The sequence below is a fragment of the Glycine soja genome, chromosome 16 (genome assembly GCF_004193775.1).
Source record: "Glycine soja cultivar W05 chromosome 16, ASM419377v2, whole genome shotgun sequence".
Taxonomy (NCBI): domain Eukaryota; kingdom Viridiplantae; phylum Streptophyta; class Magnoliopsida; order Fabales; family Fabaceae; genus Glycine; species Glycine soja.
In genome coordinates, this window is record NC_041017.1 from 25,278,481 (window position 1) to 25,304,421 (window position 25,941).

At 33.1% G+C, this 25,941-nt stretch overlaps 1 protein-coding gene across 1 annotated transcript; it reads right to left on the bottom strand.

The window, feature by feature from the left end:
- Nucleotides 1-5,188: 5,188 nt before the first annotated feature.
- On the bottom strand, nt 5,189-6,880 carry LOC114389892 (glucan endo-1,3-beta-glucosidase-like). Its single transcript, XM_028350601.1, has 2 exons — nt 6,814-6,880; nt 5,189-6,158 (listed from the first exon to the last, which is right to left on the bottom strand). Exons 1-2 carry the CDS (start codon nt 6,878-6,880, stop codon nt 5,251-5,253), a joined length of 975 nt encoding a protein of 324 aa, XP_028206402.1. The 3' UTR covers nt 5,189-5,250.
- Between the last annotated feature and the right edge of the window lie 19,061 nt (nt 6,881-25,941).

Below are 25,941 nucleotides of genomic sequence, written 5' to 3' on the forward strand. Positions count from 1 at the left end.
CATGTTGAATTTGCTTACAATAGAGCTGTTCATAGCACCACTAATTGTTCTCCTTTTGAAGTTGTTTATGGTTTTAACCCACTAACTCCTCTTGATCTTTTGCCTATGCCTAATGTTTCTGTTTTTAAGCATAAAGAAGGTCAAGCAAAGGCGGACTATGTGAAGAAGCTTCATGAGAGAGTCAAAGATCAAATTGAGAGGAAAAATAAAAGCTATGCTAAACAAGCCAACAAAGGGAGAAAGAAGGTTGTCTTCGAACCTGGAGATTGGGTTTGGGTGCACATGAGAAAAGAAAGGTTTCCGGAACAAAGGAAATCAAAGCTTCAACCAAGGGGAGATGGACCATTTCAAGTGCTTGAAAGAATCAATGACAATGCTTACAAAGTTGAGTTGCCCGGTGAGTATAATGTTAGTTCCACCTTTAATGTCTCTGATTTATCTCTTTTTGATGCAGATGGAGAATCCGATTTGAGGACAAATCCTTCTCAAGAGGGAGAGAATGATGAGGACATGTTCAAGAGCAAGGGCAAGGATCCACTTGAAGGACTTGGAGGACCTATGACAAGGGCTAGAGCAAGGAAAGCCAAGGAAGCTCTTCAACAAGTGCTGTCCATACTATTTGAATACAAGCCCAAGTTTCAAGGAGAAAAGTCCAAGGTTGTGAGTTGTATCATGGCCCAAATGGAGGAGGACTAAATGACACCACTTTGTCTCAATTTTAGAGTGTTTAGTTTGTCTAAATAATGGCCCAATCCTTGTAAAGTTGGCTGACCCAAAATATGTTTTGGGTTAATCAACTAAAAGGGCTTTAGTTAGGTTTAGTTCAAGTTGTAATAAAGGCCTAATTGGCAACCTAGGCATCAGCCTTTTGGGAGACCAAATGGTGGCTGACTTATTGGCTGTTGGGGGTGACTTTTGGTTGCCACAATTTCAGTTACACTCAGCCATTAAGTTTTTTTTAATTCCCTAGGTTAATGGCATTAAGTTATTTTAATTCTAGGTTAGTGGGTCATTACTAAAATCTGTTGTAAAGCTTCTATATAAGCTGAACCATTTTATCAATAAACACAAGTTGAGTTTTATTCAGAAAATTAGAGTTTATCTCTTTTATCTTAGTGAGAGTGATTCTCCTAAATTCTTGAGTGATTCAAGAACACCCTGGCTGTATCAAAGGACTTTCACAACCTTTGTGTGTTGCCCTCGCTGGAAAGAGTGATTCTTTCCTTCCTTTCATCTTCACCCTTGTTCTTTCAAACCACAATTCCAGAAAATCCACCTCTGCCCAGAATTATCTCGTGGCCATAACTCCCATTTTACGCACTCAAATTAAGTGATTCTTGAGCCTAAATTGACTTTCAAAACGAGACCTTTCACCTCGTTTTGGAATCACCTCATTTGGAGCCCTGTAGCTTCAGTTATTGTCATTTCTATATTTCTGTCCAACCACCACTTAACCTACATTTTACCATCCCATTCATCCATTTTATGCCAAGAACCACTTTATTAAGACCCACGAAATTAACCACCTTATTTTCCATCCTTTCCTTAATCAATTTCCGCATTTTCCATCAAGGTTTAATCCTAGACGATCCTAAGTCAGCCCTTGTGCCATGAGGGTTCATATCAATTTCTCTCTCCCCTTATCTTATTTATTTTATTACAATCAATTTTGTCTTACACATTTAAAGAACATTATTTAACTCATTGTTGCTTATCTTCTGCATTGAGCCTATCATTTAAAAGGGGGTTAAAGTTTGTTAGTAGGAAAATTTTGATACTTAATTCACCCCTTGTTAAGTTATTTAGGCCACTTGTCCAACAACTAGAAATATTTTGTGATAATATTTTGATTTTTTATCGGTCGTCACTAATACGCGAGTCATTGTTATAATAGCCATGGTATTTTTTATTGTCACAAAAATACTATTTTATCGTGAAAATAAATATCGTCACTAGTATTTTATTTAATCGTCACCAATATCTGATAAAAGTTTATAATGACAAAATAATTAATGATCAAATGTTATTAATGTCAATTTTTTGTCACAACTAGTTACTAATTGCAATTAGTATGATTTTTATTACTAGTTTTAAATAAAATATTGTCTTATTATCACTATATTATTTTTTTTAATATACCAATAATGCATTGAATTTTTTAAAATGCTGAAATAAATATCATTAAAATAAAATTAAAAAAAATCAAATTGTACATAAAGTATAACAAAGTCATTAAATTATGAACGATAAACTAAAATAATAATATTAAAAAAATACGCAAATCAAATATATTAATACAATATTTAGATTCTTATAAAAATAATAGAACCAATTACAAAACATATAATATTAAAATCTTGACACAGCAATAAAAAGTAGTATCTTTATAAGTTTCAATTCCAAAATTACATTAAGTAGTATCTTTATGAGTTTCAAACCTGCAAATACATATAAAAAATAATAAATCAGATAAAATGAAATAATTGGTATTTTGGTTTAAGAGAAATAATCACATAATAATTCATAAAGAAAATATTTAGTGCAAGAGCTTTGTATTACTAACCTGAGCACTTGAGTTAGTAGGTGATTCAGAGGCTGATAACTCTTCCATTATGTCTACAATTTGGCATTTCACTTTATTTTCAGGATTTTGCTCCATTGGTTCTCGATTAGTTTCAATCAACTCTCATTGGGATTGTACTTCAATATGAAGTTGGGTAATGACATCTTCTTGCTTTTTTGTAATATTCACCAACTTTTGCACTTTCAAACATAATTATTTGGCAGCATAGTGGAACCATGTATTGTTTTCAAATAGAAGGGCATGAGTTCTAATCCTTAGTAAGAAGATTGTGCAGTGTAAATTGCACAAAAAGTGCAGAATTGTCCTAGTTATTTTGTGTACCTCTTGAAATATTTTGAAAAAAAATCAACTTTTATAATTGAGGCATTATTTATGTTTCTAAATTCGATTATTATATTCCTAACCCGAAGTGCTATTTGGTGTATTCATAAAAAGTAATAATTTTTAATCATAGCAATTGATATCCTTTCGAAATAATTTTTTTCTTCAATTGAATTGACAACCAATTCTTTTGATTTCTTATTCCATTTATGTATTCTTTTTTCTAAATTAAACAAGGTAAGGACGAACTCCTCAACTCCAAGTAAAAAAATGATAAAATATAATATAGATTTATCTATAAGTTTTATGACTTGTAATAAAACTTATGCTTGACAGAAAATGTTATTATATATAAAGTTGACCAATGAGATAAAGTTGAGTTTATTAAATAAAGAGGAAAAATGAGATAGAAAGGTAATTATGCTCTAATTTCCTAGAAAATTTTTCCATCCAAGCCCGGGAAACTTATTACTCATTTGCAACCAAATTGAAGACCTTCATTTCTAATTGATCCCTCCATGTTATACTTAACTAATATTGACCTAACGATAAAACAATTAAAATTTATGTTTTAGACCCATCAACAAATTTTAATTAATTTTTAAAGTAAAAAATAATACATATATTAACAAAAAAATCGATCTATAACTCTTATTTAAGGTTAAAAAAATCAATATATTTTTAAGTTTTTCTAATTGGTTTACTAATTGGTGTTTTGGTATAGGGCCCATTTTTATAGGCTATTTTTAAGCCAAGGCTTTGTGGTTGGTTGTCTTGGTTACTTTCTATTCACCTTATTGAGGTTAAATGACTATTAACCAGGGATATATGATGGGTTTGTTTTCAGTTGTAATGGGTTATGCTAACATTTGTTCCATCATCAATTTATTTATTTGCTGATAAAAAAAAAAGCGAGAGAAGTATAGAACTGTAAATTCTAGTACTCGAATGGACTATAATATTCCAACATGCAGCAAGATGGCAGAGGCAGACATTGCCGTGTTAATTTTTAACTACTATATCAATGTGTTATACCCAAATATAAACCAAACTTAACATACAACTATCCTTCTACTCTTATGGCTTACGTATTTATATAAGCAGAAAGAAACTAATATCTGGACAATCTTGCTCCACAAATCACTATCATGATTTGCTTTGGAATTCCAATTAAGATCCAACAATATATATTTTTACATGAACGAATATGTATTACAAGATATTGATGATATATCAAACATAGTTAATAATTATTTGCACATCCTATAATAGTATTCTTTGATGGCCGCTTAATATTGGCATGGTTATTTCTACATACGTTCTTAAAAACTATTTAATACTGTTACAAAATTTTGATTTAAATATACTTTTTTCTATAGTGATTTAAATATTCTTTTATTACTTAACCAATATTGACCTAAAGATAAAATAATTAGAATTTAAGTTTTTAGACCTATAAACAATTTTAATTAATTTGTAATGTAAAAAAGAATACATATGTTAACAAAACAATTGGATATATAACTTATATTTAAGGTTAAAAAAATCAATATTTTTTTATGTTTTTCTTATTGTTGGGTCAACCATCCGTGTATTTGACACAATCATAAGTAGACATGGCAAGAAAATCTGTACCCGTGGGTATCCGTCCAAACTCGTCTCGACTTTGATGGATAATACTCGAGTTGATCGGGTATGAATTCGGATTTGAGTTTTTCCCGATAACCAAAAGTAGGTACGAGATTACTACGTCCGCTCCGCCACTTAAAATTTTTAGAATTTTTGCATAATTTAATCAAAAGGCCTAGAATTTTTATTACTAGTTAATTTTATTTTAGAATTTTTACATAATTTAATATTATTTCATAACAATTTTTGCAGACATGTTATAATAAATTTATTGATATATAAGTAATTAAAATATAAATGTTTAACAATCAATTTATTTTTTCTAAAATTAAATTTTTAATATTTTCTTTAAAAAAATTATTTTTCTAATTTGAATTGAGTACGGGTCGAGATAAGGAATACCCGATACCCAACGGGTTACGAGAATGCAATAATAAATTTTAACTCGTAAGATATCGGGTACGGGTATGAGAATATGTTGAAAAGTCGGGTCGAGAATTGAGAAGACAATATCGATCCCCACCCCACCCCATTGTCCTAATCACAAGGAGAAAAAGTCATAGAAGGTGTCACATTTATGCAATTTGTGACAATTTAGCTTTATGCGCTGATAACTTCTCTAGTTTATACATCATTTGGTCTTCAAGACCCGAGAAGATCACATTATTTTCAAAATACACCAATTTCCATTTTCAAATTTTGGAACATCCTATATGTCAGTATTTGGGTGATTTATCAGGATTGAATATACCAAAATGTCGCTCAACTTCTGCACCTGGCTTTTGGTTTTCGTCAAACATGGCAAACAAAAATGTTTGTATAGGCCTACCCGGTCTCTTTGGAGTTCCACTCCCACTATAGGCATGCTTTATCAAACGAAAGTAATAAACATGTGCATTATCAACCAAGGCTCCGTCTCCGCCAGCAGATGGCCACCCACTCTCAGATACAACAACCTCCAAATTAGGTGCACCTATCTTCTCAAGAGCAGCGTATATTGAATCCAACATAGCATCGAAGAGGTTTTGGTACCCAATATCATTGGTTCCTTGTTGAGTAAAAAGAGCATAGTGAAGATCAATGTCTTTCTGATTATTAACATAAGCAAAGTAAGGGTACAAGTTGGCAAGAAGTGGGGCTTCATTCTTCACTAGGAAATTGATAATGGGCCCTATGTATGGGCTTGCATCTGCGGTGAAAACACTGTTGTTGGGTGGGTAGGAATTGGTAACCAACGTGGTGTCTATTGCTGTTGACACCTTGGTTACCAGATTGGCTGATGAAATTGCATTCTGAATGTTGGTCATGGCAGGTAAAATGTAAGGGGCAAGATCGTAATTGGGGTGAACTTCGTTTCCAACAACAATGTACTTGAAATTGACATCTTGTGAATAGGATGTTATATAACGATGGACCCAATCAGCAGCAACATTGGGATCTGTAAGAGATTGAATGGTATCTCCAGCCACGTCCATCACCAACTCTATCCTTGAACCTCTAAGGGCTTGAATTATTTCTTCATCTGGAGAGTATATGCGCATTCTGGGTATACCCCTTGATTTAAACATATCCACAACTTCTTGCTTTGATGGTAGATTATTACCGTTTATTCCATAGCAAATTCCTACAATTGGTGCTACAAGTGGTGCTGCAGCTGCGTAACATTTGACTAATAGTTAAGTAACTCTTAGAGGATAAAGACATCATTAATACAAACAATAAAATAAAATAATATAATGTCATGTGAAGAATTGAATGAAATTCAAGAGCAAATAGAAGTGCAAAATGTAAAATTAAAACACGTGTGAAGATGCATTAGACAAATGAACGTTCTAACAGTAATTATATTTAGTAAAAAAGTTCAAGTGAATAGTAAAGAAGTAAAAAAGAAAAGTTGGATAGTAATATAACATAAAGGAAGGGGGGAAGCCTGTCACAATTGTCAACATATACTCATCCTTTGACTTTGAGGCCCAGCAAAGGCCTTGGGAGGAATTAAAGGATAGAAGACAAAGGAGCTCTTCCGATAGGTGGTGTGTACGTTTACTAATTGGTGTTTTTGGTATAGGGCCCATTTTTATAGGCTGTTTTTAAGCCAAGGCTTTGTGGCTTGCTAGGTTACTTTCTATTTACCTTATTGAGGTTAAATGACTATTAACCGGGGAAACATGATGGGTTTGTTTTCTTTTGTATATGTGTTACGAAAACCCTTGTGCCATCATCAATATATTAATTTGCTGATAAAAAAAAAAAAAAACAAAAGTGAAAGAAGTATGGACCTGTAAATTCTAGTACTCCAATGGACGATAATATTCCAACAAGCAGCAAGATGGCGGAGACAGACATTGCAATGCTAATTTTTAATGACTATATCAATGTGTTACACCCAAATATCAATCAAACTTAACACACGACTATACTTCTACCCTTACGGCCTACTTATTTATATAAGCAGAAATAAGCTAATATCTAGACAATTTTGCTCCACGAATCTCCATCATGATTTGTTTTTGAATGCCAACAATAATATTCTTTGATGGGAATTTAATATTGCCATGGTCATTTCTGCATATGTTCTTTAAAATTATTTAATTCAATTAATTTTTTTATTTAAATATACTTTTTTTCTATAATGATTTAAATAATATTTTATTACTTTTATTAATAATTATTAATTTTCATGCCCTAAAAAATAGTCGTTAACTAAGCATATTAGTAATGTTTTATTTTTTGCTGGAGAAAAAGGGGCTAGGCCCCAAACAAAAACTTCTATTAGCAATTATTTTTATACATGACTCATTGTAATTATTAGTTTTCCTAGTTAGTATATAATTAGGATAATGATTGACTGACCTAAATACAATAACATAAAGTTAATGATTATAATAATCTTAAAAAAATCACTATCAATATGATAAGTAATTCTAAAAACAAAAACAAAATTAAGATACATTAGATACATTGAATATCCTACAAAATTACTTAAAAAGTTAGCTTGAAACAAAAAGTTATAGTTGAAAGTTGAATATGCTATGTTTAGAAAAAACTAACTAAAAAGTTATGTTTCGGTCAACGTTGTCATGCGCTAATTGAATAGGTATAGAAAATTATAATTAGCCTCGGTAGCAAAAAAAAAATCCTCAACAAACTTGGATCGAAAAAAATCCTAGCAGACATCGGCCAAGAGAGATAACCAGTCGACATCTCCCAAAAAGCATCACTAGATGAAGCCAACCGAATATTTCCTAATGAACATCATCCAAAAATTATTCTACGATTGAACAGAAAAGCTATAGGTTACATCGGTCGTAAGCTAGACCCAACTGATACTTGTTGACAAACCTCATCAAAAATCATGGTTGAAAAATGGTTGTTTCTCGACCAACATTGCGCAATGTTTTTTTCACCAACGTCGACCAATAATATTTTTTATACGATCAAGGAAGTTTTCTTGTTCGATGTCGCACAAAAAGTTTAGCGTCGAGGGCGACTATGGTATTTCTTGCGAACTCAACCGACGTTGTGTTTCATCTGACATTGGTCTGCACTAATTGAATAGAAAAAGAAAAATATAGCTGACCTTAGTAGCAAAATAAAAAACTGTAGGCTACATTAGTCGTAAACTAGACCCGACTAATATTTGTAGACAAACCTCACCAAAAATCATGGCTCAAGAATGGTCTTTTTCGACCGACATTGTACAATGTTTTTTTCATCAACACTGACCAATAATATTTTTTATACGATCGAGGAAGCTTTCTTATTCGGTGAATTCTCTTTAATTACTTGTTCTTCATCTTATTCTCCATGTATATCCTCCATTGTCTTGTGGTTTGGTGCTGTTTAGAGTAGATTCAAAAAAATAAACCGATTAAATCTTAGATATACACTTGTTATTGCATTTCTATGGTTCAAATTTTATAGATCTACTCTTGAATCATGTTTTTGTGTTGATTTTAGGTTCTATTCATTTTTCATTCATAATATTCTTGTGCTGAACCTTTAGATCTAAATTTTATTCCAAAATATTGATTAGAAAAAAAACACAAAAATCTAAGTGTAAATTACTTAATCCATGTTGTCTTAGAGTCATGTTTAGTCATAATAATTGTCACATTATGTTCTAAGTTTGTGTTGAATTTTTATTTTGTTGATTGAATTCTAGATACATCTGTTCATGTATTCTTATCATTCTTAGCCTATCTTTTGAATTTTGAGTCTAATTCATGCATGTTATTTAGTTCATAACATGTTCTAAATCAATTCCTAGAAGTAGTCTTGTTGTTGAACTCTTTTTTTTTTTTTCTAAGTTTCCTACATGATGCCTATGATGAAGTTGAGTTGTGGTGTTGAGTTGTGGCTGGATCTGTGAATCAAAATAAGTCTTAAGCTCTCTTGAATTGTGTTATTCAAGATAATTGAGCATAAGCAAACACAAATTGTAACTATCCAAACCTTAAGCAACATAAACACTACTCGTGATTTCTAGGTTGAAATCGCTGATGCTAGCACCTTGAACATATGAACTTGTATAAATTACTGGGAATTGGTCACTACATTTTTTGAGCTGAATTTTTTACTGAATTTTCTAGACATCTGGACCAAAATTATGAAAAAGAACCAAGCGATTTGGATTAAAGTAAAAAATAAGAAAAATCACACAAGTTGGCAAAAAAAATCAGTGTCTAGGAAAAAAAAGTGAAAGGGAAGTGTGCTTCTTGTTTTGACTCAAAATTTGTTCTATAATTGGTGCCTATTTTATACCAATCCTAGTTCTGAAATTTCAATTGAAAATTACCGTGAATACAAGTTCCAAAACTAGAGGTTTCTTGAGTCTTTTTTTTTTTTACTTTTTTTTACTCTACCCTAGAGCCATTCTAAGTTTTTCTTTGAGTTCGAGCTTGCTTTTATGTGCTTTTCATTGCTTTAATTGTTGAATAATCCTTCAAAATTTGTCTTATTAAAACTCTATTGGTTTAGCTTTCATTTCATTTTTTTGGTCTTTGGTTATTGCTTGTCTCTTTGTCTCCTTGTTTGTGAGTTGCCATATAGGGAATTGGAAAGGAGGATTGGTGCCATCCCTTGAAGAATTTGAGTCAAGAAACTAGGGGAAAACCACCTTAAAAGCTATTGGACTAAGAAGCACTCCAAATTGAGTGAATCACCAAAGAGAGAACAACCACCAAAATTGAGGACCTTTATGTAATTTTGTAATTGACAATTTACTTACTTTCATTGCTTTCAAATTTTGTAACAAAAAGACCTTTAATTGGAAGTATGTTGGGAGCCTCCAATAGGTCACCCTACTTCTATGTGTGTGTAATAATTTTAGGCAATTTTCCCTTAGGATAGTGAGTGTTTTGTTGGGAACCTTAAATGAGGTCATCCAAATACTCTTAGGATCCGTCTAGTTTGCATTTCTTGCACTTTAATTTCTTGCTTGCTTTCATAGCTTATTTCCTTTACCCTCTATTGTCAAACCGCCTAGATAGCTTACCTTTTACCAATTACTTTTTACCTTATCTTTCACACCTCTTTTAGTGTTTATTTTGGCTAGTTTCAACCATAGTTTCTTTTACCTTTTATTTTCAAACCCCCAACAAGAAAGAACCATAACTTAGGAACAAACATGAGTCTTCATTCTTCATCTAGTGTTAATGGTGAGGGTTCTACTCCTAAGGACCCCTTGTATAAGATATTAGATGAGTTGAGATCCCTTAATTTGAGGAAAGAAAAACAAGAGAGAAAAGAAAAAGGTAAAAAAAAGAGTGGAAGAAATAAGGTAAGACGAAAGAGAGAAAATAAGAGAGGAAGAAAGAAAAAAAATAATGAAAGAAATGAAAAGAGAAAAACATGCCTCCTATAGTAGTCATGACTCTTGCAAGAGTTTAAGTGAAGAACTTAGTGACTATTATAGAGGGCGCCATAGTTCACATACTAAACATCACTCCCAAAGAAGAGAAAATGATAGAAGGCCTCAAGAGGTTAACATTAGCCTCCCATATTTCCATGGAAAAGATAATGTTGAGGCCTACTTAGATTGGGAAATGAAGGTTGAACAACTCTTTGCTTGCCATCATATTAGCGAAGAGAGAAAATTTCCATTGGCTAACCTTAGCTTTTAAGGGTATGCCTTCTATTGGTGGACTTCTCTTGTTAGGGAACGAAGGATTCATGGGGATCCTCCAGTAGAGTATTGGAATGATCTTAAGAGTGCCTTTAGGAAGAGGCATATTCCCTCCTACTATGGAAGGGAACTTATGGACAAGCTCCAAAGGCTTAAACAAGGGAGTATGAGTGTTGAAGAATATAGACAAAAAATGGAACTACTCTTTTTAAGAGCTGGACTTTGGAAGGAGGAAAGAACAAGCATAGCTAGGTTCCTTAGTGGGCTTAATATGGAAGTAAGGGACAAGGTTGAACTCCTTCCATATAGGGACCTAGATGAGCTAGTCCAACTTTATATAAGAGTGGAGCAACAACTTCAAAGAAAGCCTTCTTCAAAATCTTATGACTCTCACTCTAATCCAAGGAAGGATCAAGCCCATGGAATTTTGGGGGCTGCACCTTCAAAACCCAAGGAAGATAAGGGTAAGACCATAGAGAAATACACCCCTAAGACTAGTTCCCAAGAAAGGACTAGCAACATTAAATGCTTCAAATGTCTTGGGAGAGGTCACATTGCCTCTCAATGCCCCACAAAGAAAACCATGACCATGAGGGGTCGAGACATTTCTAGTAGTCAAAAGGAGACTACTTCTTGCCCTTCCTGTAGAAGCAAGCTTCATGATGATGAATCAAGTTGATTCAAGTAGTTTTGATGATAACAAAAATGATGACAAAAAGCCAAAGAGAATGATTTCAAGATTGAGTCAACAAGTTCAAGATCAAGATTAATTTCAAGTTTCATGAGAAGAAACCAAGAAGATTCAAGAATCAAAAGAAGTTTGATTTCAAGATTCAAGAGAAGATGAATTCAAGATTCAAGAGAAGAAATCAAGAATACTTCACAAGGGAAGTATTGAAAAGATTTTTCAGAAAACAAACATAGCACAGTTTTGTTTTTCAAAAGAGTTTTTTCTCAAAATTTTCTAAGTTACCAGAGTTTTTACTCTCTGATAATCCATTACCAGTTTCCTGTAATCGATTACCAGTAGCAAAGTTTGATTTCAAAAGCTTTTAACTGAATTTGCAACGTTCCAATTGTTTTTAAATGGTGTAATCGATTACAATATATTGGTAATCGATTACCAGTGTATCTGAACGTTGAAATTCAAATTCAATTGTGAAGAGTCACATCTTTTCAGAAAATGCTTTGTGTAATTGATTACATGGTTTTGGTAATCAATTACCAGTGACAAGTTTTGAATAAAAATCAAGAAATGTAACTCGTCCAATGATTTTCAGGTTTTTCTCAAGGTTATAACTCTTCCAATGGTTTTCTTGACCAGACATGAAGAGTCTATAAAAGCAAGACCTTGACTTGCATTTTAAACAACTTTTCTACACAACCTTTGAATATCCTTTTGAACTTCTTCTTCTTCTTCTTCCGTTGCCAAAAACCTTTCTGAGTTTTCTGGTTTCCAAACCTTGTCCTTTCATAAAAAAACAAAAGTGTGTTATATCTTTCATTCTCTTCTCCCTTTGCCAAAAAGAATTCGACAAGGACTAACCGCCTGAATTGTTTTTGTGTCTCTCTTCTCCCTTTTCCAAAATAATAAAGGACTAACCGCCTGAATTTTTTTGTGTCTCCCTTCTCCCTTTTCAAAGAATTCAAAATGACACAGTCTGAGAATTCTTTTGATTCTTCCTTTTCCCTTAAACAAAAGATTTGAAAGTACTAACCGCCTGAGATATCTTTTGTTTCCCCTTCACAAAGTTTCAAAGGACTAACCGCCTGAGAACTTTGTCTTAACACATTGGAGGGTACATCCTTTGTGGTACAAGTAGAGGGTACATCTACTTGTGTTGTTGTAACTGAGAACAAGAGAGGGTACATCTCTTGTGGATCAGTTCAAGTGGAGGATACATCCACTTGGTTGTTCAAAGAGAACAAGGGAGGGTGCATCCCTTGTGGATCTTTGCTTGTAAAGGTTTTTACAAGGTTGAAAATAAATCTCAAGGACTACAGGTTGCTTGGGGAATGGATGTAGGCATGGGTTGTTGCCGAACCAATATAAAACTCTTGTGTTTGTCTTCTTCTTCCCTACACTTTTTATTTCCGTTGTGCACTTTAATTATCCCTTTTACTTTTGGTTAAGTTTCTTTTTCTGTTCTTTACTTTCTTAACTTTGTAGTAAAAGCCTAATTGAATTTAGTAACATTAAGAAAGATAGATTTTTAATTAGTAAAGGTTCATTAATAATTAATTCAACCCCCCCCTTCTTAATTATTCCAAGGCCACTTGATCCAACAAGTGGTATCAGAGCAGGTATCTTGTAGAAAGTTTAACTACTTCAAGATTCATGGCCTCTTCAAATTCTCTATTTCCTGAAGGAAATTCCATCCATAGGCCATTTATCTTCATTGGTGAGGGTTACCACTATTGGAAAACCCATAAGCAGATTTTCATTGAAGCCATAGATTTAAACATTTGGGAAGCAATAGAAATAGGACCTTACATACCCACCGTAGTAGATGTAAGTACTAGCGCCACAACACAAAAACCTAGAGACAAGTGGACAGAAGAAGATAGAAGAAGAATTCAGTATGATCTTAAAGCCAAAAACATTATTACTTCAGCCTTAGGAATAAATGAGTATTTTAGAGTGTCAAATTGCACAAATGCCAAGGAGATGTGGGATACTCTCCAACTTACACATGAAGGCACCACTGATGTGAAAAGATCTAGAGTCAACACCCTCACACATGAATATGAATTGTTTAGGATGAATCCTAATGAAAACATCCATAGTATGCAGAAAAGATTCACACACATAGTCAACCATCTTGCCTCCTTAGGATAAATCTTCCCTAATGAAGATTTAATTAATAAAGTTTTGAGATGCTTAAGTAAGGAATGGCAGCCCAAGGTAACTTCTATTTCTGAAAGTAAAGATCTTTCCTCTATGTCTCTTGCTACTTTGTTTGGAAAATTGCAGGAACATGAAATGGAACTCCAACGTCTTAATCAAAATGAAGAAAACGAAAAAAAGAAAAGAAGCATAGCATTTAAATCCTCTTCATCAACGCAAGAAGAAAATGAAGAAGAAGAATCAGAAAATGAAGAAGACTTCTCACTCTTTGTGAAGAAGTTTCAAAAATTTGTCAAGAAGAGAAGAATCGAGAGGAGTCAAAACTTCAACAATGGGAAAAAGATCTAAAGAAGATTCTCAAATTCTTAGATGCTACAAATGCAATCAACTTGGCCACATCAAAGCACATTGTCCCTCAAATGAGGAATGGCCAGAGATGAGTGATAAGAAATGATATGAAGAAAGAAGAACCAAAAAGGCTTACATTGCATGGGATGACAATGACTTATCCGATGGTTCAGAAAAAGAGATCAACCTTCTAACAAAGGACTATGAGAGCGACGAGAACATCTCTCAAAAAAATTAAGCAAAAAGCAAAAAGTATGAGTTTCATTTTGAAGATCTAGGCATTAAAATCATGAAAAAGGTAACATCAAAATCATTCTCTTTTACGTTAACTTAATTGAAACTTTCATTTCAATTAACTTGTTATATGATGACTAACAAAATTTTATTTGTTTATTTTGATTGATTGAAATTGTGAGTATGTGCTTATATGTTTGAATGAGTTATTTTTCCTTTCTCAAAGCATGAAGTTTATTCTTAAAACAAATATTTGATGATGTCTATGATTCTTGCATAATTTTTAATATGATATGTGAATTACTTGCTTAAGGTTCATTCATAAAGTTTTTCAAAATCCATTATGTTATATTTTTTTATTTTTATATAAGAATTTTCATATATAAAGTACTTTTTGATTCTGAAAAATGTGTTATCAAGCATGAGCATGATAAAGATATTGAGCATATAGGTTTCAGAGAAAATAATGCTTACATTATTGATTGAGTTCTTTGAACTGTCTAAGTTTTTAAACTATCTTTAACAAATCTGAATGTTTGATGATGTTTGTGATCTATATCCTTCAATCCTTGTATAATTCTTGTTTGATATGTTTGAATTACTTGATTGATTGTTCAAAAAAAATTATGCTTTTCAAAATTATTATATTTTATTTCAAATAAAATTATTTTGATATGATAAAACCTACTATGATAATAAAAACTCATCTTGGTAAGTGTCGATAGTCAATTAACACTTAGTCTTAGGAAAAAGGTGACTGTGTTTTAGAATTTGTAGATACTAAGAATCAACTTGCAGACATCTTTACAAAACCACTAAACAAAGATTCTTTCTAAACTATTAGAAGAGAATTAGGACTCCTAGATGCTAGTGACTTATCTAAATGATTTATATTTTTATAACATTTGAACACTTAGTATTTCTTTTAATATTTGCTTAGTATGACTGGACATTTATGAATTATGTTATATGACTATGTGGTTTATATTTTAATTTGGTTTATTCATGTCTTGCTTCATGATTAGTTTAGAATCTTTTATGTTTGATTTAAAATGGATGCTATGTGTATGATTTTTCTTAAATCATGTATGTTTTACGCACTTTGGTTTTTTGTTGATGCCAAAGGGAGAGAGAAAATATGGATTAAATCAAGAACTCACATAATTAAATAACTTAATTTCAAGTGAAGATTAAACTCAAAAACAAAGGGAGAGAATATGGAGAATTAAGTGAGTGATAGACTAGAAAAAAGAATGTGTATGTGTTTCTTGATTTCAGGGTTGTCATCATAAAAAAGGGAGAGATTGTAGAAGCAAGCTGCATGATGATGAATGAAGTTGATTCAAGTAGTTTTGATGATAACAAAGATGATGACAAAAAGCCCAAGAGAATGATTTCAAGATTGAGTTAACAAGATTTAAGAATCAAGAGAAGTTTGATTTCAAGATTCAAGAGAAGATGAATTCAAGATTCAAGAAAAGAAATCAAGAAGACTTCATAAGGGAAGTATTGAAAAGATTTTTCAAAAAACAAACATAGCACAATTTTATTTTTCAAAAGAACTTTTCTCAAAATTTTCTAAGTTACCAGAGTTTTTACTCTCTGGTAATCGATTACCAATTAACTGTAATCGATTACCAGTAGCAAAGTTTAATTTCAAAAGCTTTTAACTGAATTTGCAACATTCCAATTGATTTCTAAATGGTGTAATCGATTACAAGATATTGGTAACCGATTACCAGTGTATCTGAACATTGAAATTCAAAATCAATTATGAAGAGTCACATCCTTTCATAAAATGCTTTGTGTAATCGATTACATGGTTTTGGTAATCGATTACCAGTGACAAGTTTTGAATAAAAATCAAGAGATGTAATTGTTCCAATGGTTTTCAGGTTTTTCTAAAGGTTATAACTCTTCCAATGGTTTTCTTGACCAGACATGAAGAGTCTATAAAAGCAAGACCTTGACTTACATTTCAAAAACAATTATTAAAACTTTTACACACAACTTTTTGATAAACTTTTGATATCTTTCTTCTTCTTCCTTTGCCAAAAGCTTTCTAAAGTTTTCTGGTTTCTAAACCTTGTTCTTCCACAGAAAACAAAAGTGTTTTATATCTTTTCATTCTCTTCTTCCTTTGCCAAAAAGAATTCGACAAGGACTAATCGCCTGAATTCTTTTTGTGTCTCTCTTCTCCCTTTTCCAAAAGAACAAAGGACTAACCGTCTGAATTCTTTTGTGTCTCCCTTCTCCCTTTTCAAAGAATTAAAAACGAAGCAGTCTGAGAATTCTTTTGATTCTTCCCTTTCCCTTAAACAAAAGATTTCAAAAGACTAATCACCTGAGATATCTTTTGTTTCCCCTTCACAAAGTTTCAAAGGACTAACCGCCTGAGAACTTTGTCTTAACACATTGGAGGGTACATCCTTTGTGGTACAAGTAGAGGGTACATCTACTTGGGTTATTGTAACTGAGAACAAGAGAGGGTACATCTCTTATGGATCAGTTCAAGTGGAGGGTACATCCACTTGGTTGTTACAAGAGAACAAGGGAGGGTACATCCCTTGTGGATCTTTGCTTGTAAAGGATTTTACAAGGTTGAAAAGAAATCTCAAGGACCGTAGGTCGCTTGGGGACTGGATGTAGGCACGAGTTGTTGCCAAACCAGTATAAAACTCTTGTGTTTGTCTTCTTCTTCCCTACACTCTTTAATTTCCACTGTGCACTTTAATTATCACTTTTACTTTTGGTTAAGTTTCTATACCAAAAAATATGGCTCAAGAATGGTTTTTTTCGACCGACATTGTACAATGTTTTTTCATCAACACTGACCAATAATATTTTTTATACGATCAAGGAAGCTTTCTTATTCGATGTCGCTCAAAAAGTTTTCCGCCGAAGTCGGCTATGGTATTTTTTGCGAACTCAACCGACATTGAGTTTCAGTTGACATTGGCCTGCGCTAATTGAATAGGTATAGAAAAATATAGCCGACCTCGGTATCAAAAAAAATCCTTGAGAAACTTGGAAAAAAAAATTCTAGCTGGCATCAGCCAAGAAAAATAACCGGTCGAGGTCTCCTAAAAGGCATCACCAGATGAAGCCAACCAAACATTTCCTAATCGACATCATCCAAAAATTATTCTTCGATTGAACAAAAAAACTATAGGCTACATCGGTTGTAAGTTAGACCTGACTAATATTTGTGGACAAACCTCACCCAAAATCATGGCTCAAGAATGGCTTTTTTTTTTTTCCGACATTGTGCAATATTTTTTTTTTCACCAACACCGACCAATATATTTTTTATCTGATCGAGGAAGTTTTCTTGTTTGATGTCATCCAAAAAGTTTACCATCGAGGTCGTCTATGGTATTTCTTGTGAACTCAACCGACGTGGTGTTTCGACCGACATTGGGCTCCACTAATTGAATAGGAAAAGAAAAATATAGCCAACCTCGGTAGCAAAAAAAATCCTTGAATGATTGAAAAAAAATCCTATCTGACATTGGCCAAAAACGATTACCGGTCGAGGTCTCCCAAAAAGCATCACTGGATAAAGCAAATCGAACATTTCGTAATCGACATCATCATAAAATTATTCGGGAATTGAACAAAAAAATAATATCCAATATCGGTCGTAAACTAGACTCGACTGATATTTGTGGACAAACCTCACCGAAAATCTTGACTCAAGAATTGTTATTTTTCGGCCGACATATAGTGCAATACTTTTATTTTCCACCAACACCAGCCAATGATATTTTTTGTACGAACGATGAATTTTTCTTGTGCTAGTTGAATAGGCATAGAAAAATATAGCCGACCTCGATAGCAAAAAAAAAATCCTCGACAAACATTGATCGAGAAAAATCCTATCCGACATTGGCCAAAAAAGATTGTCGGTCGAAGTCTTCCAAAAAGCATCACTAGATTAAGCCAATCGAACATTTTGTAATCGACATCATCATAAAATTATTTGGGAATTGAACACAAAAACAATAGTCAGCATCAGTCGTAAACTACACCCTACTGATATTTGTGGACAAACCTCACTAGAAATCTTGACGTAAGAATTGTTGTTTTTCGGACGACATAGTGCAATACTTTTATTTTCCACCAGTGCCGGCCAATAATATTTTTTGTACGAATGAAGGAGTTTTCTTGTTCAATGTCGCTCAAAAAACTTACCATCAAGGTTGTCTAAGGTATTTCTTACGAACTCAACCGATATAGTGTTTCGGCCAACATTGTTGAAGTGGTTGAAAAGCCTAAAATAACATAAAAAAGACAACAAAATCATCATTTATTTAAAGAGGGCAATAAGATAGAAGCTAGCCTTAAAAAATGCTACTTAAAACGAGTTGGAAGCTTTGTATCTCTAATAAACTTGAGAGATGTTTGATGATATCTCTGGATATTAAATGGCTACCTCCTCCTATTGATAAGTTGAAATTGAACTGTGATGCCTATATTATCCTGGACTTTCTTGTTTGTTTGATTTTCACTTTTGCTGTTAATATGGGTCTTTTTAGTTTTAATGGCTGAATTATGGGCCATGTGTATTGTGATCTCCATAGCTTGGAGTAGGGGCTTCAAATACTTTTTAGTTGAGAGTGGTTCTAGCTAGCGATTTCAGTTCTGAAGCATGGATGTAATTCTTCTAACCTCTCTTATAGTATTGCCCATAATATTCATTCATTCTTTGACAGAGGAGGTGTTTTTTAGTGGCACCATGCATTGCGAGAAGCAAATCAAGTGGCAGACAACATTGCAAACCATGAAATGTCTTTAGATGATAATTGGCATGTTTGTGATTTTGTTTTACCTCTTGTTGTGGAAGATGTAAGTGTGACTGTTTTCCCTCATGATTTTTAATCTAATTTATAGGGGCTAATTGCCCTTATCATTAAAAAAAAGTAATTAAGGTGATTAGCAATATTCAATTATTCTTGTTTTCAAAGATGAGTTTTTTTAATAATACCAACTCATTTTATTTCCTTCCAAACTCTAACCCCTGCCCCACTTCTAATACACCAACAAAATCCCTCCTTGATAACTACTTCAGAACTCTGTATACTCCTCCAATAATATCTCGGATTATTGCCCACCTGAGCTTCTAAAAAGCCTCCATTTGGATAATACCAAAATCCATGTGGGAGATAAGCTCATATGGACTAAAATCCACAAAATCCACCATTGTTTACCAGACATATCAACATTGAACCCGTGAATATATTTGAATTTAAGCACGCCAAATTCCTTTATGATAATAAGTTTCTCCCACTACAACCACCTAATGCTTTTATGATTTCCACTACCAAAGCCCTATCAAAAGGAGTTCATCATCGGCTACCGAAACCAATAAGAGAAAGGTACTCATACAGTAAGATAGGATGGCCTATAACATTGGTTCCACCATTACTTCTCTCTCTACTTTGGATTGAAACTTACCACTCCACGATTGTATTTTACTCCAAACCTTGTCTTTTTATATAATTGAAAACTTCCTTTTTGTTATGGCCAATCAAGGAGGGGGGGCTCAAGTATTTATTCTTCCCAAAGCCTTCCGAACGCTCCCCACCCCTGAAAAAAAAAGTTTGTCACCATCATACGTTGATTGTCCAAGACATTCTACAAAAAAGAATTTCCATTTTGGCATAATTTATGGACTGACATGATGCCATTTCAAACGTATTCAGGATTTGGCACATAGTATTGCACTTCCTTTTCCGATGCCTGGAAAAATAAACATTGGTTGTCTATGAAAAGGTAGTGACTTATACTAAACGCACCCCTGCAAATGAAAACTCCATGGACAATCCCTTCACCTTCATGAAAAGCAAGTGACTTATACTAGCCACACATATTGGTCGTCTCACTCTACCTAGAGGCTTATAGACGTAACTCCTATCATGCAGGAGTGATGAATCATTTATACATCATTCACATTCCTTAAAATGATTCATTACTGGCCTAACTACTACCTTTATAATCATCCTGTTACATATGACATTAGTATTAAAGCCTACAACTCCTACATGTAGAAATCATAGTGACTTCAAGTTGAAAAATTATTATCACATAATGGTTGTCATGAGAAATTTTTATGACATATATATAATATGAAGCCTCTATGTAGGAAAATATATGTGTACAAAAAGTTTACCTTAGATGCTAAAAAGGTTTTAAATGATAATGACTTAAAGGAATTAATTAATTCTACCTATACTAATAAGATGCATCTATATTTAGTTGTTTGTCACTTAAAAACTTCTCAATTAAACGTGCTTGACTTGAAGCAAATTTGTGATGGGTGATTTCCAATGAAGTTACCTGGGCACCTATGAGTGAGGCTAAAACATGTGAAAAAGTCTTGTGTTGGTTTGTGGGGATAATCATCATTCCTGAAAGCAACGAGCAGTTACATTTGGTATCAGAGCCATGTTTTTCTCTTGTACCGCATAGTTCAAGGACTAACCAAGTGGAAGTTTGTTGGCATGTAAAACCCTGGGTGCTAACGAGGACAAAGAGTAATCAGGGGTACAAAGGAGATAAGTCACAGACAAGGAGTGACTCCTAACAAGTTTTTATTAAGAAAAAACACAAATGAATTGAATACACAATAGAATGAGAAGGATCTAGAGGCATCTACTTAAAGAAATTAATTAGTATTACTTATACCAACAAAATGCATCTATGTTTCAGTAACCCATCACTTAAGAACTCCATAATTAAGCATGCATGATTTGGAGCAATTTTGGGATGGGTGAGCTCTAGGAAAGTTTCCTTAGAAGCTTTTGAGTGAGACCAAATCATGCTAAAAGCTTTGTGTTGGTTTGTGAGTACAAATATTGTTCCCGAAAATTGTTACATTAAACTTTCATTATACATGGAGAATTCATCAACAATGTCACTTTGAGCAAGTCTCATAGGAAAAATCACTATAAATTGTTGGATTCTCTAAATTGAGTGAGACAAAAAGGTTTGAAAGCTAAGGCATATTCTTTAATAGGTTAAAAGGGATAAAATGGAATCAAGAGGGGTTGGTTATATAGCAATTGTGAAGACAAATTGGGAATATGCTAAATTCAAAGAGAACACATAATTTACGATAACATTCTAGTTTCATGCGTATAACTTCAAATAGCTCAAGAATACATTTAGAATCACTTAGTATAGATCAAAGAGAGCGCAAAGCATGGAATTCACACTTTTATAATGTTCCCAATTATATTCTCAATAATCACACGAATACATAGATTCTAAGTATCAAGATACAAGTGGATATTCATACCACACTAACATTATAACTTCAATTTAATAATAATTCAATTAATTAAAAGCATTTAATACATGTTAAACAAAGAGTCATATTTGAATAAAGTGTCGCATTGTAACACCCAAAAACTTACAACTATATATATATATATATATATATATATATATATATATATATATCTTTGAGTAATTATCTGTAATTACATCTGTGGGTTTTTTGCCTGATTGATTTTAAACATTTTAAATTTTTTGTTGTGTTATTTAAATAATAAATTCAGTTTGATGATTAATTAACTTGTTTACATGTTAATTTAATTTACTTGAGCTCTAAGTTTATCTGATAATTTAGTTCTCGGGAAATTTTACCTGTAAAGAATTCTTTACACATAGAATTTTAATTGATCAACTAGTAGAGATTTTTATTTTACTAGTTTTATAAAAAAATTGCTTTGTGTTATAATTACACAGTATCAAATTACAATGTGTAAACTAAACCCGGTGTACTTGAAACCCTCACCCCTAATTACATGACGCCTAGCCTATGCATTAAACCTAATTGACAAGTGGAATTCCAGTAATCCTACCCTAAACCCCACGACCCCAACACCAAACCCTCATCATCTGTCTCATTCATTCTCTCTCCCACACACAACACTTAGACATTTTGAAAACCATTTTTCTCTACCGTTGGAGGTGATGGCTGAGAGATTGGAGGAAGGAGGAGGAGGCTCCAGTCTTCATTGTTCGTGGTGCTAGCAAGCAAGCTTAGAGCAACTCAAGCCAAACTTGGTCTTCTCCATCTCCTTTCTCCTTCAAGAGTGCTCGAACCCTTGGGGGAATTCTTCCTTGTGAACTCAAACCCCATGGTTGTCGTTGGGAGGAGACAATCATGGGGCATTGCATGTTTTCCTCCATTTGTAGTAATAATTTGCCTTCAAATTCATTTTGAATGGATGAAAAGTTTATGGTGTAAAATTCTCTCGGTGTTGAAATCTAAGGTTGTTAGTGCATGTGTGTTTTTTCTTCATTTCTTGGCTATGTAAAATCTTTGGGAAAGTTCCAAATACAAAGCAGACTCTACCCAATATTTTTAGCATTTTAAATCAAATTTTTCTATGGAAATTTGAAGCCAAAGAAAAAGAGATAGTGATTGGAATTTTGTTTGTGTCGGAAGAGGCCCCACTATCAAGTTTTATCACAATCTAATCATTGGAGTTTTGTAAAATTTGTCTTAAAGTAAATTAGACACCAAATTCTAAAACTTTTTCTAAACAATTATAGAATTTTTAGAAATTTTGGTAGTTTTTTCTAGACAATTGGGACACCATGCTAGAAAAAAAAGACAATGGAATTTAAATTTATGTAAAAAAATTGAGTTAAATACGCCTTACTAATTTTATTGGAGCATGCTTGTATCCTGTTTTCCAATAGTCTAAAGTTTTCAGATTTATTCTTTGTTGATGAGATTAAATTTCCATTTGAGCTAAGTGTATAAATTGCTTTGTATGGCTTTTTAGGAAATGTTTGTTTTACTATTTTAAGTTAATTGGAAGACCTGAGGGAAAATGTTAACTTATGTGTGCAATATTTTTCTTTTAATTTAACTATATTGACCATCGAAAGGAGTGTGAACCTCTGATACTAAAAAATAGTGTGTGCACGTGATTGTCTGCGTGATACGGTTAATTTTCAACCTTAATGCGAAATGGTTAGCATTGTATTTTTTTAGAGTTAGTTTTGCATGGTCCCAGGTAAAATTACTTGTAATGACTAAAACTCTGTTCCTATAATGTTAGCACAATTTTGAGATACGTGTGTGAAAATGCGAGTACGTGATAAGATGCAAAAAGTATGAGATGAAGAGAGTTGCGTGAGGCATTTCGGCTGAAAAAATAATGGAAATCGTGAAAAAGGAGGTCGAATGACAAGGCTCACCTAGAGTGGTGAAGAGGACATGAGTCCTTAAGATGACAATGCTCACCTAGAAGCGATGTCTCAAGCTCATGTGTCTGATCATTGTCATTTGATACTAAAAGCAATAGAACCCCACTATGGCAAAGAAAAGATGACCCTAGTGAGGAGAGTTGGTTATGAGTCAGTCCTTAGAGATTGGATGACCTTATAGAGTGGTACTTGGGGTAAGCCCGCTGACTTGAAAATTCCTTGGGATAATATCACTGAGTTTGTGGTTGTGTTTCCTCAATGTTGACTTGATAATCTAGACAAATGCGAGGCATAATAGTGTTAGTGAGAACCTATCATTGTATCATAGCAAATGGTGTACTCTCAATAGTCATATGACTTAAATATATAAGATCATTGAATTCAAGGAGTTCATATGGCAACTGGCAAGTGAGAAATACTTACAATTTTAGTAATAGAAATTTTTAGGGTTAGTAGTTTGCATGTGACTTGTTAAGTCTTATGTGTGTCGTTTGACAAAATGGGAAGATTCACACTTATGCTTTTTTTTCCTTTGTGATCAAATGGTTGGCAAGGAGTTCATGCTCCATCTCGAGGTTAAGTGTTCATGGGGATGTATGATTAGAGGTGTGAATCACTTCATAAGGTATCTATGTTATACGCTCATGCCTGTTGATGACCCTGAGGAGCAACCTCAAATCTTTGAGTATTACCTATTGTGGATGCAACACACTCCATCATACTACCGTCAAACCTTACCAATTCATGTTATGGACATATTGATGTCTACATCTTCGTCTTCGTCTAATGGATGCAACACACTTCATCGTCTTCATCGTCGAGCACACTATGATTGTCTTCTACTCTTCGTCATTTATGGTACTAGCGGTGATGACCTTTTCTCCATGCACTGAAGAAGAACGAGCAATCACAATATTAGATTCATCAAGGAATTTTGGAATCTCATCCAGAGAGACTTTCTCAAGCTTTTGGAAATTCATTACCAAAGTACTATCAAATAGAGTAAGAGAGGTCATTTGGAAATTCATTGATTACATGTAGAGTGCCTTCCTAAGAGAAAGGAACATGTTAGATGGGGTATGTATTGCAAATGTGACCTATTTTTTATTTTCATGATTATGAATGTGTTTAGGATTTAAAATGAATTAGGTTATGGATTCATTTCCTAATTTTGAATTAATCACGGATTTTTTGGATGGTATTCCAATCTTATGAATTTATGGATTCATTCGATTGAACTATCTCTAACGACATTGACTAAACTTTCACAATCTAAACATCATTTGTAGCAATTGGGATAATTTGAATTGTTCAATTTGGTGAATTGGATTGATGCTATTAAATATATTTCATATTACATTTCCAAAACTCTGTTCAGTTTTAGATTTTGCACTTTTGTTTTTGTGTTTTCACATTTCTTTCAATTGCCTACAAACTATTCATTGAAATTCCTCATGTTGTTTATAAGTGCATTAAAGTCAGAACTAAATCAAATCGTATCTCTGAGTCAACCTAGGTTATTCCTATACTACAAAATCAATCCTTTGGGATTAGCTTTGGGTCAAAATTTGTAAATTCAGCCTCTAATTAAGAGTTTTAGCAATAGAGACATTTTGCTCATTTCACACGTGACTAGCTCAGAATGGGCTGATAATTTTCCATAATGTAGAAAAAATATCATGCATCAAGGTGCCCATGTGAGGGACAAACATGGGCATTGAGGGTCATTTTTGCCAAATTCGATGATTTATACTGCTTTTAGATTTTTTTTCTTTCTATTTTCATGATTTTTAAAAATCACCAAAAAATTACCAAAAATCAAAAATGATTTTTAGACATTTACTATGATTTTTTTTAGTTTTTTAAAAATTGTTTGGGGGCAGTTTTTCATTTTTATATCATTTTAGAAAATATTATGAATAGTGTCTTGGTTGAACAGTTGTTTGTTATTTTTGTCTTTATTGTCACTAATGAGCTTATTTGTGCATGACTAGGTCTAAACCAGGTAACTTGCATCCATATGATCCTGAGATAGATAAGACATTTCATAAGTTGAGTAGAAGTAATAGGAGTGTAGTTGTGCATGATAGTGTAATTTTGGATAGTAGTATAGTACATATTGAATTCATTGTTGATTTTATTTCTGAGCTTGCTTTTATTGCTTCTATTTTTGAAATTAGTGTTCATATAATGGTTGATAACAATCAAACTCTCAAGGAATGGGCTACACCAAATATTGTGTATCAACCTTGGTGTATTCAATATCCTAAGACTAAGGTTAGTTATGAGCCAAAGTGTAATCCATTTGTTGCTAGAGTTTCATGGTCTTGCAGGTGAAGATTCAAACAAGCATCTTAAGGATTTTCACGTAGTATGCTCCACCATGCGACCACATGACATTCATGAAGATTATGTGAAGATGAAAGCATTTTCATTCTCTCTGGATGGTGTGGCTAAGGATTGGTTGTACCTTCAACCAAATCTTATCAACACTTGGGCATATATAAAGAGAAGATTTTTAGAGAAATTCTTTCCTGCATCCAGAATAGCTTCCATCCAGAAAGAAATTTATGGTATAAGGCAGTAACTTGGAGAGACATTATATGTGTACTGGGAGAGATT